The sequence below is a fragment of the Phocoena phocoena genome, chromosome 12, assembly GCF_963924675.1.
Source record: "Phocoena phocoena chromosome 12, mPhoPho1.1, whole genome shotgun sequence".
Taxonomy (NCBI): domain Eukaryota; kingdom Metazoa; phylum Chordata; class Mammalia; order Artiodactyla; family Phocoenidae; genus Phocoena; species Phocoena phocoena.
In genome coordinates, this window is record NC_089230.1 from 8,627,695 (window position 1) to 8,644,778 (window position 17,084).

At 48.7% G+C, this 17,084-nt stretch overlaps 1 protein-coding gene across 1 annotated transcript in view; it reads left to right on the forward strand.

Annotated features, from left to right (window-relative positions):
* Window positions 1-17,084, forward strand: part of EZR (ezrin) — a 48,103-nt gene that overhangs the window by 15,441 nt on the left and 15,578 nt on the right. Inside the window, exons 2-6 of the mRNA XM_065889024.1 lie at window positions 8,535-8,618; window positions 13,128-13,223; window positions 14,067-14,341; window positions 14,899-14,982; window positions 15,951-16,097. Of these exons, the coding sequence (XP_065745096.1) occupies window positions 8,535-8,618; window positions 13,128-13,223; window positions 14,067-14,341; window positions 14,899-14,982; window positions 15,951-16,097 (686 nt within the window). The remainder of the gene's footprint in view (window positions 1-8,534; window positions 8,619-13,127; window positions 13,224-14,066; window positions 14,342-14,898; window positions 14,983-15,950; window positions 16,098-17,084) is intronic.

Sequence of the window (17,084 nt, forward strand, 5' to 3'; positions counted from 1 at the left end):
TCCTGTGCACTTGCTAACAGACACCAGCCTTCATGAAGCCTGTCTGGTATTGCCGCAGTGAGCAGGGCTCTGGAGGGGTTAATGTTCATCCAAGAAAGCAAAATTCAAAGATAGTGTTAAAAAATTTTTTTTCTGGTGCTTTAATTGGGTGCTGGGCGATGACGAGTTCGGCACCAATTGGAGTTAAATGTGAAACAAGACTCAGTTTGCTGCTCAAAATTTACAAGAGCCTGGGCTCTCCCCTCTCCCCGCGAGCTGGCTCCTGGTTTGTTAAGGGAAGGGGCTGACTACAGTTCCTGCGGCTGGAATGACTGCTGGCCTCAGGGGAGTGCGAGTGTGCACCTGGAGGAGGCGTGTTTCCTGCTGTGGTCACAGCGGTTTGTTTAGCAGCTGTGGCACCTTCCCGAGAACGTAGCGTATTTTTACTCACAACTTAAATGAAACAGTGAACTGAAGTTGAATTTTAGTTTTAAAAAATTGATTTTCTTTCATCTTTGTTTGCCCCTAAAATTGTTTTCTTATCAATTTGAATACCAAATTGACCATAGTCTAGTTCAAACGACTTGTTTTCTAGCTGTTTCATATTCATAATCACTAAAGTAACACAGAAAACAGTAAGATCTCGACCCAAATGTCCATCAGCAATGAATGTATATAGAGACAAAAGTGAGATATCCAGATAGTGGAATATTACTTGGCAGTAAAAAAAAAAAAAAAAAAGGAATGAAGTGCTGATACGTGCTACAACCTGGATAAATCTTGAAAACATGTTAAGTGACAGAAGCAAGTCACCAAAGACCACATAGTGTATGATTCTGTTTCTGTGAAATGTCCAAAATAGGGAAATCTATGGAGACACAAAGTAGATTCTTGGTTGCCAGGGTTGGGGGGAAGGAGTTATGGGAGTGAGTGCCAGCGGGCGTGGGGTTTCTTTTTGTGGTGATGAAATGTGCTAAAATTAGATAGTGGGATTGGTTGCATAACTCTGAAGTTGCTAAAGGCCACTCAGTTGCATATTCTAAATGGGTGCATTTTATGGGATGTAAGTTACATTTCAACAAAGCTCTTTGTAAAGAGTAATGACTCAATGATGAAAATCAAAATACAATGTCCTCTCAGTAATTATTCAATGAAGTGAACCAAGGTAGCATCTGAAGAAGGTTTTATAATTCATTTCAGTTATGAGAATTTTTCCTCATCATACTCCCCTGCGTTTCTTCCCCCATTTGTGGGAGAAGTTTACCATACTACTTCCTGTCAGAGCCTTTTGAAGTATTTGAAAGGTCTTACCCAGATATTTGAAAGCTGTAGAAGTTGCTGAAGTGGCACCTCCAGAAGAGGGCGGGAATGTTGGAAAACCGCACGGCCACTTTAAATGACCATGAAAGGTCAAGCTCTCAGTGTAATCCTGGCGGTGCTTAGAGAGTTCTACTCAGACTAATTTTTGAGTAAATGCAGGTGTGATAATACAGGGATTAATCTGTTATCACTGAATCCACTGCCTGCAATTCAAACATTCAGATGTTACTCTTTGAATTTCCCTTTCATGGTTTTCCTGATTCCGCGTACATAGGAAAATCACTGCAAACTTTTATTTCCCCTGCAGTGTCCTGGCTACTAAAATTACCTAAACCTGGTTAGTCTAAGAAGATGTAAAACGATGCTTGTCTGTAAAGTGTGTGGAAGAACTGGTCTTGAACTTTTCCCTCCTGTCTTGGTCTTTAGTATGGTGTGAATTTATTCTGTAAAAAGTGTGATGGGGGCGGGAGGTTTTCTTACACGAAGTTTAAAGTAGTTCAGGAGGAAGTAGACATTTCTCAAAGGAAAAATTGCAGGACTAGATTTATTTACCAAAACGAGGAAAATAAGGAGTGAGATAATTTGACAGCCAAAAATTCAGCAATCGTACATGGGTTAGAAGTAAAATACAGTATTTTATTGTCAACTCAGTATCTTTTCTACATCTCTCAGACATTTAGAAGGCATTTTAGATACCATTTTGAAAAAATTAAACCGAGAAGACTCAAAAATCATGTTCTTCCTAAGTGTATTCTGAAAAATACTGGTCCTTTGGGATATTCCATGGGGAAAAACCTGTAGGCAGAAGAATCTGGGAGACCTAGACTGAGGCATCATCTTGGAATTTCACAATTTGCATTAATACAGCAAAGACTCTCAAAGCCTTTCAGTTAAAGAAAGAAAGAAAAAAAAAGAAATAGAGAACCTTAACCTGTGTGACCTGAAAATACTGCCTTCCCACCCCCCATGCTTTGTCCCTCTCTCTTTAAATTCAGATAATTTTGCAGAAACTACACAGCCACTGATTTGGTTGGTGTCCGAAGCCACTCCTATAATTAAGCTACAGAATGTTAGAAGATCCCTTACAGATAGAGTCATTTCCATTTTGTAAAGGAGCTGGGAGTGCCTCCTTCAGACTGGGGCTAGGCCCGGAGGCGATCCTGCCCACCGCCTGCTGTCAGGCCTGTGTCCCGTGATTGCCCAGCAAAGCGGGGACGGTGGATTTATTTGATTTTAACAGGGCGAATTGTTATTGAACTTATATTTTTAAAAAACAGCTTAGGGTTTAACACCTTTAATTCCCTTTTTTATTGGAAAAAGAGCTGTCCGTTGCATTGGAGCAATAAAACCTGTACTATCGTGTGTCTGGTTAGAGTTACATCCTCGTCCTTGGAAATGTGAAAACAGGTGTGAGCTTTTCCTTTGTCCATGCAAACAGCCTCCCAGCTGGCTCGTAATAGTGGCACGTAGTTACTGATTTTCTCATGAACCTTCCCGCTCCCTCTGCAGTGCACAGCTAGAGCTCCGATTGCATCTCACCTTGGGCCTTTGGACTTTAGACCGAGCATTTCAGAGCTGGAAAGGACTCAGGTCATCTAACCCTAACCCAGACCCTCTCTTTGCAGATCAGGGGGCTGAGGCCCCAGGGAGGAAGGCCTTCGCAGGTCACCGGGCCATGGGGCCTCAGGGCTCCCAGGCTCTCGCCCACTGTTCCAGGGATCAGTGAATCTGGCTGGTCCTCAAAATCATTTGAGTGGCTTTTAAAAAATACAGGTTCTTGGGTTGAGGCCCAGAAACTCAGGTGTTTGAGAAGCTGCTCTGGGGATTCTAATGCTTAGTCCTGAAGGACTGGGGTGTGTGGCATCTATTTGAGGGCCACCTATTTAAGTCGTAAGCGGCAGCGCCCCCCCCCCCCCCCCAGGAGGCACTGATTGGCCTCGAAGGCATGCATGGTGCATGGTGCCGACCTGCTGGAGTGGGCTGGGAGCAGGTGAAAGCTATTATGGTTCCTCAGCCTGTTGATGGTGGTTTTGAGCTGAGCTAACCCATAATGAGAATAGCAAATAGAATTTTTAAAAGAGTAGATTATTAAGCAGAAGGAGATTAGGGAGTATTACAATTAGGTATTCATCATCTTCATTAACTAAGGCAAAGGTAGGTAGGTTTATGTGTTGAATCCTGATATTAAACGAGATACGCATTATATAGTTAAGTGGTCTGGTGCAAATACCTGTGAAACACCAGTCATTATATTCATGAAAAAAAAAGTGCCTGGTGTTTTGCTTAAATTTAAGAAGCTTTACTGGCTAGCTTCATTAGTTCTTGTTTTAGAAATAAAACGAAATTCATTGCTATTTTTGTTTTTAGACATTTGTCTCTTGCATATACTGATATTTTAGTAATAGATCAGAAACCTACCTCTTATTGAAATGAAAACTACTAAGCGGGCTACTATCAGAGGCAAAAAAGAAGATTTTTCTGCTGAATATGGTCAGTGTGAAAAACACATAAATACTCATTAAAAACCTCATTTTCCTCAAGGGGTTCAGACACCTTCAATACCAAGTTTTGTGTCTAGGATACATTATCTTACTCTAAAATTGTGACCCAGTATATAGCCGTTTAAAAAAAAAACCTTGTTATTTTAAATCCATAGAGTGCTAATGTAACTCTCATACTGAAACTTATGAATTTCCATTATAAATAGTGGAGTATGATTATGTCTGGTTCCTTTTAGATTCTAACATTTTGGAACTCTAACTACAGCTTTGTGCCATAGCTTCAGAAGGAGGAGCATTTGGAGGAGAGACATGAATTACTAAGTTATCATCTACACCAACCACATGGTCCTCTGTGTGTACGTAATGGATTGGGGTACGTGGGCAGAATTAAACTTTTATCACCACTGCCCCCACCACACAGAGCAGAATGTTAGAAAGGGTTTCAGTATTTTGACCAGCCTGGCATAAACATTGCCCTTTTGGTGGGTAGATTTTAAATGGCTAACTGCATACTGTACACACCTGTACCGCACATTACTATGTGGTTTTGCTGCCTTCAGAGAATATTGCCTTTGAGAAAAGTGTGTGATCTAGGGGGAAATACGAAGACAATAAAAATTGCAAACCATGTGCTTTTCTCCAGCCTTTGTGCGTGGTTTGGGTTTGTGTGGTGATACGTTTTACCCTGGGCCTCCAGCTTTTTGTGGGACCACTCACATTTATCATGCATAACCATATCATCCCACTTTATTTCTGTGGCACCACTGCAAACACGAGTGCTAGCTTTTTCCAAGTACACACTGAGTTCCCTGAAAACAATTGAGGGGCTTCCCTGGTGGCACAGTGGTTGAGAATCTGCCTGCCAATGCAGGGGACACGGGTTCGAGCCCTGGTCTGGGAGGATCCCACATGCTGCGGAGCAACTAGGCCCGTGAGCCACAACTACTGAGCCTGCGCGTCTGGAGGCTGTGCTCTGCAACGAGAGAGGCCCACGCGCCGCGATGAAGAATGGCTCCCGCTTGCCGCAACTAGAGAAAGCCCTCGCACAGAAACGAAGACGCAACACAGCAAAAATAAATAAATAATACCACATATTGTAAAAAAAAAAAAAAAAAAAAAAAACAGAAAACAAAACAAAAAAACCCAGTGATTACCAAGGAAACCTAACAGGATAATAAAAAGGAGAGTTGGGATTTAGGTATGTTTCCTTAATATTGCCAAAGCCTGATTTCTTCTAAAGCCCCTGGATAAGTGGACCAAAACATGAATATAAACGGTCCTGTCGTCTGAGTAAATGTTCCATCTTACACTTTGATGAAAGTTTATGCTGTATCTCAGTACATTATTACAGATCTATAGAGTTTAAAAGAATCTTAATAGTCTTTCTAAACATGGACCAGCCTAACATGCCGCTGATTTAGGCAGTGCCCTGCTGCGATCCTCAGGGTAGGAGCATCCCCTGTATCCAGAGGGCATTTTGGGGTGCGTGTGTGTGTTAGAGGACTGGGGATGCTTGGTGTTTAGTGGGTAGGCTCGGGGATGCTAAACATCCTGCAGTCCTTGAGGTAGTCTCGCAGAAGGAACACTCGTGCTGGCCCAGAATAGCATTTCACCCCCGACCCCATGAGAGACACGAGTAGGGTGATGACTAGTCAAGGGACACGTGCCCCGTCCTTCAGGGCAGCTTGGCTGGAGATCATTAACCTGCTGTTCATTCGAGTGTTTAGCTTTCACGAGTTCTCCCGTCTCATCCTTGGTCTCAAGATTGTAGACCATGCACTGTAAATGAAATACACATATATTGATTAAAATTACCTTGCTTTTGTAATTTGAGGGGGTGTCTGAAAATGAACATTTTGGTGCCCCCCCCAGATCAGAGCTGGGCGTTGCTCTTTCCCACGGGGCTGGTGGGCACAGCGGAGGGGAAGGCTGTCTGCCTCCCGACACGGGTCCCAGCCGTGCCTGTGACTGCAGCCCGAAGAGCTTAGCCTGATCGCTGGCTTGACCCCTTTGTTTGCGGCCATACACCAGACTGCAGGATTGCCTGGGTGTTGCAGCTCAGGGAAGGAAGTCCCTGGAAAGACCAGAGCAAGTGAAGCTTGGCGGCATGTCTCACTGGAGCTGCTGATGGTCATTTTTTTTTTTTTTTTTTTTTTTTGCTTATTTTTGGCTGTGTTGGGTCTTTGTTGCTGCACGCGGGCTTTTCTGTAGTTGTGGCGAGCGAGGGCTACTCTTCGTTGCGGTGCGTGGCCTTTTTTCATTGCGGAGCACGGGCTTCGGTAGTTGGCGGCACGTGGGCTCAGTAGTTGTGGCTCTCAGACTCTAGAGCGCAGGCTCAGTAGTTGTGGCACGTGGGCTTAGTTGCTCCATGGCATATGGGATCTTCCCGGACCAGGGCTCGAACCTGTGTCCCCTGCATTGGCAGGCGGATTCTTAACCAATGCGCCACCAGGGAAGCCCTGATGGTCATTTTAAGTGCCTGTGATGGGAGGTGCAGTTTTTGTGGGTTGCGCAGACCTTCCCAATCCACTTAATTTTTAAGAAAGTTCACTTTCTACATACTACTGGCTTGTTACATCTAATCTCAGCAAAAGTATTCATTTTGCGGGTTCTTTGCTTTTTCAAAGAGTTGTGTGAACTTTGAGTCAAATAAGAACCAGCTCAGAACCTTAAAGTAGTTTTTTTCTAAATTCCTGTTAATGAGTTTGCAAAATGGTTAAAAATAGTGTGACGATCACTTTTTTATGTTAATTATTAGCATTGGTTTCCAGAGGTGACATTTTTTTCTTGGTCCTCAAATTTAGAGGTGATCGAGATGTAGGAGTTAGAGTCTGAAATCTCCTACGTGTGAACCTCTGGTCTCTTACATGCATCTTAACCAGGGTAGTGGCATTCGGTACACACTGTTTGGTGGTTCAGTTTCTGAATCAGTAGGTAACAGAGAAAGAAGAGCGTATCTGAGGCCCAGCATTTGTCAGCCCCACGTCCCTCCACTTCAGTTTCGAGTGTGACATTCATTGTGGGCTTATGAGTGTAATTTAATTTGGAGCTGCGTTTGTTACAGAACATTTGACTTTGGGGCTGCTTTCACATCTCTCTCATGTGCCCTTGGAGCCGTAATTGAGAGAGGCTTGCTTTGTGACAGCCGTTTTGTGATTTCTTTAAATTATCGCTGGCAAGAAAAGGAAGAAACTTAGGTTTTTATATTTTAATAAACTTGAAGAATCCAAAAGGTGCCTAGTCTTCTCAGTAAACTTCAGTTCTTTAATTTGTAGACTTGTGATTGGAGAGGAAATGTTTATTAAAATCTGGATAATTATGCCTGACTTCTCTATATGTTATATCAGTCAGAGAACCTTTAAGACAGGCTGTATGTGTGTCAAGGTATCTCTCAATCATCACAGTCTTGAGTGTTAGGGGAAAAATGATTTGTAAAGACTAATTTTTGTTCAACTTAGACAGAGTCTAAGTATCCAGCCAAGGCATGACACACATTCGGAACTCACCACTTTTTAGTTCTTATATCAGGAAGCTAAATAATACATTTAGGGGACTTCCCTGGTGGTCCAGTGGTTAAGAATATGCCTTCCAATGTAGGGGACACGGGTTCAATCCCTGGTTGGGGAACTAAGATCCCGCATGCTGCGGGGCAGCTAAGCCCATGTGCCACAACTACTGAGCACACGAGCCACAACTAGAGAGAGAAGCCGCACGCTGCAACAAAAGATCCTGCATGCTGCAAGGAAGAGCCTGTGTGGCCGCAGCTAAGACCCGACGCAACCAAAAATTAATTAATTAAATAAATAAATATTTTTTAAAAATAATAAATACAATCAGTCAGTCTGTGTCCTCGTTACATTTCTGTCTGTGTTAGGACGAATTTGGAATATATGTCTCTCCAGCTATTTGTATATTTCACTTGAAAAATGGTGAGAAGCAAGCATTTCTTAATGTTAAGCTTTATAGTTGCTGTGTTATTTTCCTTTGGGACCGTGGTATAAGGTAGCTAGATTTGCATGTTTTTCGTATGCTAGCAAATTCTGGGTTTTTCAAGCGATAAATTGGAAAATGACCTTGAAATAAATTGCCTTAAACCACCAGTATGGCACTATTAGAGACATTTTTTCAGGCCTTCCCGTCACTACCACCTTGTGACCTTACTATTGCTAGTAATGCTTCCATGTTCCCACTGTCTTCATAATTACCTTTTCAAATTACTACATAGTATTCTGTCCTCTCCGATGTGTCTGTGACCATTTCGCTGTTTCTCTCTTCACTGTCGAGGTGGTTTCTGAAGTTGCTGGCAGCATTCTGGTGCACAGACCCTCCTCTGTCCTCTCCTGTCACTTACAGACTTGGTGTGAATGCCCAGAGGTGGCTTCACTTAGCTGTCGTAGGGCCAAAATGTGAGATGGTGTATGTAAAATATGTTGACAGTTATCAAAGTATTTTGTAGAAAAACAGCTTAGACCTAAGCGTGAAGGTGCTTTATTAAAGCCACGAGGGCACACATTTGGATCCAGACCGCATGCGTAGGCACAGAGCTGGGGGGGGGGGGTGGTGTGTGTTTTGGGGTTGGGGGTGTATGTCTGTGTATGGTGACAGGTATGAGAATGGGTGTGGAGGAGGGACATACTCTCACCACGTTGCTCAGGACCGTTGAGTTCAGGTGGGACACTCGGAGATTATTAAAAACACCCGGTTAAGTGTAATGTGTTCCATTCTGTTTTCTAGATCAACGTCCGAGTTACCACCATGGACGCGGAGCTGGAGTTCGCCATCCAACCAAATACAACAGGAAAACAGCTTTTCGATCAGGTTGGTTTCTGTGAACTTAAGAGAGCGGCTTCCCAGGTAGAAAAAAGTGTTTGCAGCATCGGAATCACTTTGGCGAGCACATTTATTACCTTGGTTGGCTGCTCGCTTCTCGCTGTGGAGTAGACCATGTTTTTAGCCCCTGCCAGCGGGGTTCAGCTGTCGTAAACACTCTCCCCGGGGTGGCCCCCGTTCGCAGTCCCGAGGAGAAGGGGCGCCGTGCAGTCTTCACGAGCCGGAGCCTCACCGAGAGCTCTGGCTGCCGCCTCTCCCGCTGGGGTCTCCACGGTCCCCCTGGCCGTTTCCTGCCATCTGGTTCGCGGCCGGGGTGCAGTGGAGGACAGCGTGGGGCCAGGCGGCCTCTCTCCAGCACTCCCTGCAGCCGCAGAGTCCTGAGCCCCTCGGGGGTCAGCACACACCCTTCCCTCCAGCCAGGTAACAGCCCAGCCGCGCTCCTGCCCCTCTCTTCATGAAAGCTGGAGGTGACGCAGAGTTTTAATAAGCGCGGTGCACCACCATGAGGGCCGTGATAACTCTTCCATGGAACGGTTCCAAGCTTTAGACAGAGCGAGAGCGACCTTTCTGGGCTTTGTGAATTCTGCTCTGGGACTGAGGACCCAGTAGGGCGCCGGGGCAGGGTGTGCGTTCACAGGCACCTGCACCGTCGGCGGCCTTCCTGAGAGGCCCCGCCGGTCGGCCAGGCCACGCTCTGCATCCCAGCACCAAACTGGAAACAGGAGTGGAGTCCTGGCAAGTGTAGAAAGTATAGGTGACTCACCCTGGGCCTGATGGGATCTCCCTTTCATCCCCAAAGTCAGCACCCAGCAGGTTAATTTCCCGAAGCCAGTGAGCAGGGCCTGGGGGCTCACACCTCCAGGGGAGGGGTCGAATGCAGCCTCCGCCCTCCCTGTGCTGTGATTTTTGAGGCCATTCCCTGGCCGTGCCTCACCGATAACGATAAAGACATTTAACTGCCTGGGGCGGGACTGGACTTGGGGTGGAAATCTAAGGGTTTCTCCTGAAAGAAAATCCTGGGCACCATATGGGGGCAGTGGTGAGAGCACGGACGGGGAGGAAGCCAGGGGCTCGGGTCAGCTCTGCCTGCAGCTAGCGCATCCCTCAGTCACCAGAGTTAGTGTTGGAACTTTTTTCAGTATTGTGTGTTCCTGTTGTGAAATACTGTGTAATCTGAGGTTGAGGCTGGAGCGGACCCGTGGAACCGCTCATGGAACCGCTTGTGGGTCAGCGGAACATGACTCGGTCTGTGTTAGAACTGTGGACGCAGAGGCCTGGCAGGAAAGGCCGTCTCCACAGCCTTGACCCCAGTTGCACCTCGCTCTTTGAATATCCACTTGTTTATCCCTCCGACGTGGTACGGTGAGGCGGGGATGCTCAGGCCTCATCGGCACAGGTGGGCCTGGCGCCCCTCCTCCCCTCCGCCACGCTGGGTGTGTTTCCTCCTGAACGAACATCCAGGAGGGGCTGCAGGCTGCACGGGGCTCTGCGTCCTTTCTCTGCTGCTCCACCTGATGCGCTTCTAGGTCTCGGAAGCTCATTCACGGGCCCAGCTGCCAGTCACTGAAATGTGGTCCTTAACTGGCATCGGTTGAAGGAGACTTGGAAGGTAGTTAGTCTGTCCGATTCCCTCCCACCCCCTCTGTCACTTGAGTCTCCTCAGCAGTAACTGTCCCCCAGCCCCTGTCCCAGTGCTGTTGCTTCGTCTGGGACTAGATTCTAGTCCAGGGCTCCGAGGTGATGGAGGCCCTCACAGAGACCATCGTGGAAGCCGGGCAGGTTCCTGGCAGGGCCATGGTGCTTTCCCACTACTGCAGCTGCCGACGTGCTGAGAAAGGAGTTCCTGCCACGTGACTCTCTGCTCACTGTTTTCATCACCAGAAAGTATCAGTAGTATTTTCCAGCTGTCGCTTGAGACTGAGTTAAGTAGACACATTCCTGCCTTTTCCTTTCCCAAAACGTGCCATTTAAAACACCACAGAGGGACTGCCCTGGTGGCACAGTGGTTAAGAATCCAGCTGCCAATGCAGGGGACACAAGTTCAAGCCCTGGTCAGGGAAGATCCCACATGCCACAGAGCAGCTAAGCCCGTGCACCACAACTACTGAGCCTGCGCTCTAGAGCCCGCGAGCCGCAACTACTGAGCCCACGTGCCACAGCCACTGAAGCATGTGTGCCACAACTACTGAGCCCGCGCTCTAGAGCCCGCGAGCCGCAACTACGGAGCCCAAGTGCCACAGGTACTGAAGTCCGCGCGCCTAGAGCCCGTGCTCCACAACAAGAGAAGCCACCGCAGTGAGAAGCCCGCACAGCGCCACGAAGAGTAGCCCCCACTCGCCGCAACTAGAGAAAGCCCGTGCGCAGCAACGAAGACCCAACGCAGCCAAAAATTTAAATACATAAATAAATAAATAAAATAATAAAAATAAAACACCACAGTGGCATAGATAAAGGAATGGACCCCACACCCGTTCAGATTTGGCTTGCGTGCTGTGTATCGGCTTTAGGTTAAGGTAGGGACATTGGAGAGAACAGTGATTGTGTTTTTCTAGGAATGCTGGGTTTCCCTCGCAGAGAGGACTGACAGGTCAGTTTTTAGAATGGACTGCAGAAAGGAAGGTTGTTTACTTCTGTTTTGTTGTTTTGGGGGAGCCGTAGGGAGAGAAGTAGGGCTTTGAAACACGCTGAGGACAGTTGTCCTGGAAGTAGACGGAAGAGTCATACGTAAAGATGGGTGGCAGATCAGGGAACTCAGGGACAGGCTTCCACCGAGAGAGTGAGGGACCCGGGTCAGGTCCGTGGCTCCAGAGTCTGATCAGCTCCGTGAAGGGGGACCGGCCACATCAGAGCAGATGGAGAAGAGGAGTCTGAAGATCAGCGAGGGTCTGACAGGCACGGGGCAGGGAAGTCAAGTGGACAGGAAATGGTTTCACGCTGGTCAGACCCAGGCTAAGGCTGCAGCTGGGTGGATGGAGTGGAAGGAGAGGTAGAATGGCTTCTGTACGTGGGGCTTTCTTGTGTGGCTTTGGACAGCCCGCAGAGGAAGGCGAGGCAGGTTTCGTATCCAGATGTTGAGATGGAGGTTTAGGAAACTAGCAGGATTGGGTATAGAAAACCTGGTCTTTCAGTCAGCTTCCTTTATACTTGGCTACCACGAAAAGCAGAACTGGGGCTTCACCAGACTTGCGGGGAGAGCGCTGGTAAGAGTCAAAACTGCCCTCCTGTCGCTTCGTGATGAGGACTCTCGGGTCTAGTCCCTCCTCGCTTTTTTTGGGTGAGTGAAGGGAGTGAATGAGCAGGTCATTCCCTGGCCTGTAGTAAACGGAGACTCGGGAGCTCCGCGAGCATCTGGCCCCGCAGCCGCGGCCAGTGCAGAAACGGGCTCAAGGCAGACTTCGGTGTTTCAGTTTTTATTGTAAGTGCTCCAGATACCTGATTGTCATTTCTAGTGTGTACATCCCTCTTTCCCTTTAAATATGATAGAAGCCATATATTTGAAGAATAGTAACCTTTTTTTTAAAGGTTTAACATTATATGTCATGGAATTTAAAACTATGCGGCCAAGTTCTGACAGTATTCAACAAGTGTCCACGGCAAGTTGCTTTTTGACTTCCAAGACACAAGAGTAACCATCGTGGGGCTGTCAGTGTAATGGACCACAGGAGACTTTTGTCCTAGTACTGGAGAGAACTTTAAAACCGTGAAACGCACTGTGACCTAGGGCTGAATTCCACCTTCCTGTATCAGAATTTCACGTTTCTGGAGGTTGAAAGTGCTCGTCGCCCCTTGGCATGCGTGAAGCTGAGCACTCCCCCTCTTCCCTGGAAGCTTGTTGCCCGCTGCCTCCTATGCCTTTCCGGGACCGCTGCTGCCCTGATCCCTCTGAGCGGAGGCCTGGCCAGCTGCCGAGGAGCAGAGACGGGCAGCCAGGGGAGGCTCTGCTTCACATTGGTGTCTTTCAGCCCCTTTTTCATGTGGGCTCCCCGACAGGTACAGTCACACCTGTGACACACACACACTTTCACCGGTGGGTGTACCTGGGTTACGGCCCATTCCCTGTGGCCCACCTAGCTGTCTTTACTCAGAAACGCATAATGGAGGACAGAGGAGTAGGGGTGACATTTTATAAGATTTAAAGTTAACCCTAAATCTGCTCAAATTTATATTAAAAGTAAATGGTTCAGGGACTTCCCTGGCGGTCCAGTGGTTAGGACTTGGTGCTTTCACTGCAGGGGCCTGGGTTCAGTCCCTGGTCAGGGAGCTAAGATTCCACAAGCTGCAAAGTGGGGCCAAAAGAAAAGAAAAGTAAATGGTTCATGTCTGTTAGTAACAGACAGTGTAGCGGAGGCCTTCCCGTGGTGTCTAAGCTGGCGCCTCGCTCTCTTGGCAGCTCTGCTACACCATGTAATGGTGGCAGCCCAGGGCCACTGCCATCCGGAGAGCTCCTCGTGACTGTCTCCCCCCGCCCCGCCCCCCGCCCCGGTCTCTTTCACACAGGTGGTTAAGACCATCGGCCTTCGGGAAGTGTGGTACTTTGGCCTCCAGTATGTAGATAATAAAGGATTTCCTACCTGGTTGAAACTTGATAAAAAAGTAAGTCACGTTAACTATTTACAGGCTGTTAATTGGGTTTGGTCTACTCTGTTGACATTGAAACTCTGTCTTTTGTTTTGTGTTCCTTTCTATTTGTGTAAAAGTTTTTAAAGACAGACAGGTTGCAGGTTTCCCGTAAATGGAGGTAGTTGCTGGAAATGAGATCCTGGCATTTCTCCTTACTGCTCCCTTATTGGAGTGTGTGATGCTTGATTGCTCAGCTTTTAGTTGACCTTAGCTTTTGTTGGTTTTTTTTTTTTTCCAATGAGATTGTTAATCTTATAAACCATGAATCATCCAGTGTTTTGTAAGAATCTGTTATTGCTGTTTGAACCTGTGATAAGAGTTTCAACTCCAAAGACTGGATAATTCCATTAACAATTACAAAGAAAAGCAGTAAGCTAAATGTGTTTTCTCCAGACAGTTTCTCTCTTTTCTCCAACTCCTGCTTTCCCTCCCATATTACTGGACCCATCAGGAGGGTGATTGGAGGCATGGAAGGGGGTGGGCGGGGGCGTGAGGAATTACTGAGAGTGAGCTTATGGTCCAGGGCTGGCCTGGCCATGTGGACAGAGGCCAGATTCGCGGATCACTCAGGCAGTCCCCTGGAGTTGATAGCATCGCCCCCAGAAAACCAAGGCTGGGGCTGGGGCTAGTGTGAGGGTGTAACAGGACTCTCACTGGCCTTCTGTCTTCCACGCTAAAAAGGTGACTTTCAGAACAAACATTATCTTCTGAAAACTGGCCTGAAGGACGCTTCTGAGTCAGTGGTTAAACCCTGTGTTGGGAAGGCAGGTCTTTGTCTTTCGAACTTGCAGTGAGGGTTTGGCCTCTGCCGCCCAGGTGTCCGCCCAGGAGGTCAGAAAGGAGAACCCTCTGCAGTTCAAGTTCCGGGCCAAGTTCTACCCCGAAGACGTGTCCGAGGAGCTCATCCAGGACATCACCCAGAAGCTTTTCTTCCTGCAAGTGAAGGAGGGGATTCTCAGCGATGAGATTTACTGCCCGCCCGAGACGGCGGTGCTCCTGGGCTCCTATGCTGTGCAGGCCAAGTTCGGGGACTACGGCAAGGAGCTGCACAAGTCCGGGTACCTTGGCTCCGAGCGGCTGATCCCCCAAAGGTGAGCCGGCGGGGGCCGGGCCTGCGTGCGAGCGTCGTGTCAGGAGGGTCGGGAGGCAGAAGGGCTTTGTGGAGGGCGAGTGTTCTGCGGGCTGGGGACTCTGTCTGCAGTCACGGGCCGGCCTTCCGCAGGCCCTGCCACCCCTCGGTGGACCCTGGAGTGGCCTCTGCGACAGAGGGGCTCAGCAGGGGAGGGGGCCCTCCTCACAGGAGCCGGAGCAGAACCGTCTTAGCTCTCCCTGGTGTACATGGTAAACCGGCCCCTGTTCAATCTTTTTATTTACTGGCGGTCACATAAATTACCTCTTTTGGAAGGAGAGGCCACTTAAAATAAAACACCTTTTAAAAGTGTTTCCAGCAAGACTGGGTTTGTCTCATTCCAGGTTCTGAATCGTCCAGGCTGTTAATTGTCATAAATAGAAATGCCGCATCTTAGGAAGTAGATGGTTTTATTTGAAAGAACAGTCAGGGTCTGTGTGAGGGTGCTCAGTGGCCGGTCGCACGCTGCTCCCAGCCCTCTGGGGTGACGGCTCTGTGCCCTCTTCCTTTGCGATCCAGAGTCATGGACCAGCACAAGCTCACCAGGGACCAGTGGGAGGACCGGATCCAGGTGTGGCACGCCGAGCACCGCGGGATGCTCAAGTGAGTGCTGGGCTGGGAGCCGGTCTTCTTTGCAGGGGACTCGCTCAGAGCCGTGCCTAGAGGCAGGGAAGGTAAGGGGCTACCGGTGAGGTTTCTTCCCAAACGAAGCCAGCTGTTCCTCCCCACCGCCACCAGGGCAGAAGTGGTTTAGTTTACACCTTCAGTCCCTCCAGCCTTCTCCCCTCCTTGTTTCAGAGGAAAGAAAACTTGTGTCTGAAACAATTCATTTTAGTCAAGGGGGCCGGAGCATTGCTCGCAGCCCACCAGGCATTTTCTTTTCCCTGTCACAGAGGTGCTGATTCGTTCATCGTCCATAAGGTGGTTGCCTTCAAAAGGTTGTAAGTGTAAAAAAAAAAAGATCCCAAGTGAGAAACACTTGCTAATAAAGAAGCACCAGCGAGGTGTGGAGAGGGTCGGAGTGGGACATGCGGCTGGTGAGAGCGAAGCGACTGGATGCGTGTCCTAGAATCCTCCTCTCGGGCACTGGCAGCAGCTCTCGGCATCGTGTCCCATCCTCAGAAATTCATTTGCAGTTTGGGCCTCAGAGACTTTGTGTTCTTAGAGTTTCCTGCCTGACCCGAGCATCTTCTGTGGAGGGAAATAACTCAAAGCCCAAGCAGTGGCCCCAAGTGAGGCAGACGGTGGGCTCCCTGAAGCACCGTGTAGGCCACAGAGGGAGAGAGAGGTCGTGCCCGGTGATAGAATTTCCAAGGGAAGCCCTCTGTGTCCAGAGTGGGCAGCACAAGCCAGTTTGGTTCTTTCCTGACACGTGACGTACGCCCGTGGTCAGTGTCCAGGATGGCTGGGCGCCCACTTGGGGCACAGGCCGGCAGAGGGACAGCGACGGAGGCACCTGGCTGTCAGCCCGTCCTCCGTGATGCACTACGTTTCAGATCCTGGTGGCGGTGTAACTGTCGAGCGCGGGGCGCACGCTAACGACGATGCCAATGTTTGTTCTCCCCACCCAGAGACAGTGCTATGTTGGAGTATCTGAAGATTGCCCAGGACCTGGAAATGTATGGGATCAACTATTTTGAGATAAAAAATAAGAAAGGAACAGACCTTTGGCTTGGAGTTGATGCCCTTGGACTAAATATTTATGAGAAAGATGATAAGTGAGTTGAACTTTATATTTTCTTTAGTTGGTGGGGTATCAGGCCTGGAAACCATGGAGAAAATGGCAAATGTGCATATGGGCTCTTTTCGGAGTATTTACCTAGCAACTTACTGGCCCAGTGTCTGACGCTTAAGAGCTTGGCGGCTGTGACGTTGCCGTGTCGGGGGTCGGTTCAGAGGTGTGCGTTATTTCTCTCTTAGCCTGTTCGTTATTAGCACGTGTAGCACGTGCCGAGGGGCCCAGCAGGGGGACCACACGGGTCCGTGACCTCAGGGACTTTGGGGCTTGTGAAAGAACAAGAGCTGCAGGAAGCCATCTCCCGCCCCTTCCTGTGAGGCCGCCCCGGCTGCCTGTAGGTACCAGCACGTCTCCCGCCCCTGTACCAGCACGCCCATAGGCACCAGCCAGCAGTGCTGGGCGGCTTGAGGTGTGTGCTGATCCGACCCAGAATATTTATGGTGCTATCAGGGACCTTGAGATTCTGACACAGTAGCCTTTCTGTGTGGACAGTCTAGCTAAATCCTCTGAACCTGAAGGAGGTACCCGATTGCCTCAGTGTGTTAGTTTGTGGAGTGGGCCCTGCTGTAGTTCAGTGCAGGCAGGCTGGCCTCCCCCCGGCTTCCTTTGCCCATTCCTGTGGTTACCAGTTCTGCGCAGATGCCTTTTTCCTGCCAAGGGGCTAGACACACACACACACACACACACACACACACACACACACACACACACACACACACACACACACACACACACACACACACACACACTCTCTGATTCGGTGAGGACAAGTTTTCCACGGCGGTTCCCTGTTCCTTGGAGTGGCAGCTCACCTGTCTCACCTGCTCTCGGCTGCCCCAGGTTCCCACCCCTACCCTGACGTTCTTGAGGGCAGCAGCGCCACTTCTGACACACGATAACCTGTACAGAGTCCACCATAATCCCGGCCACAGGCGCTCTGGCCAGGACCCACAGCCCAGACCCATTT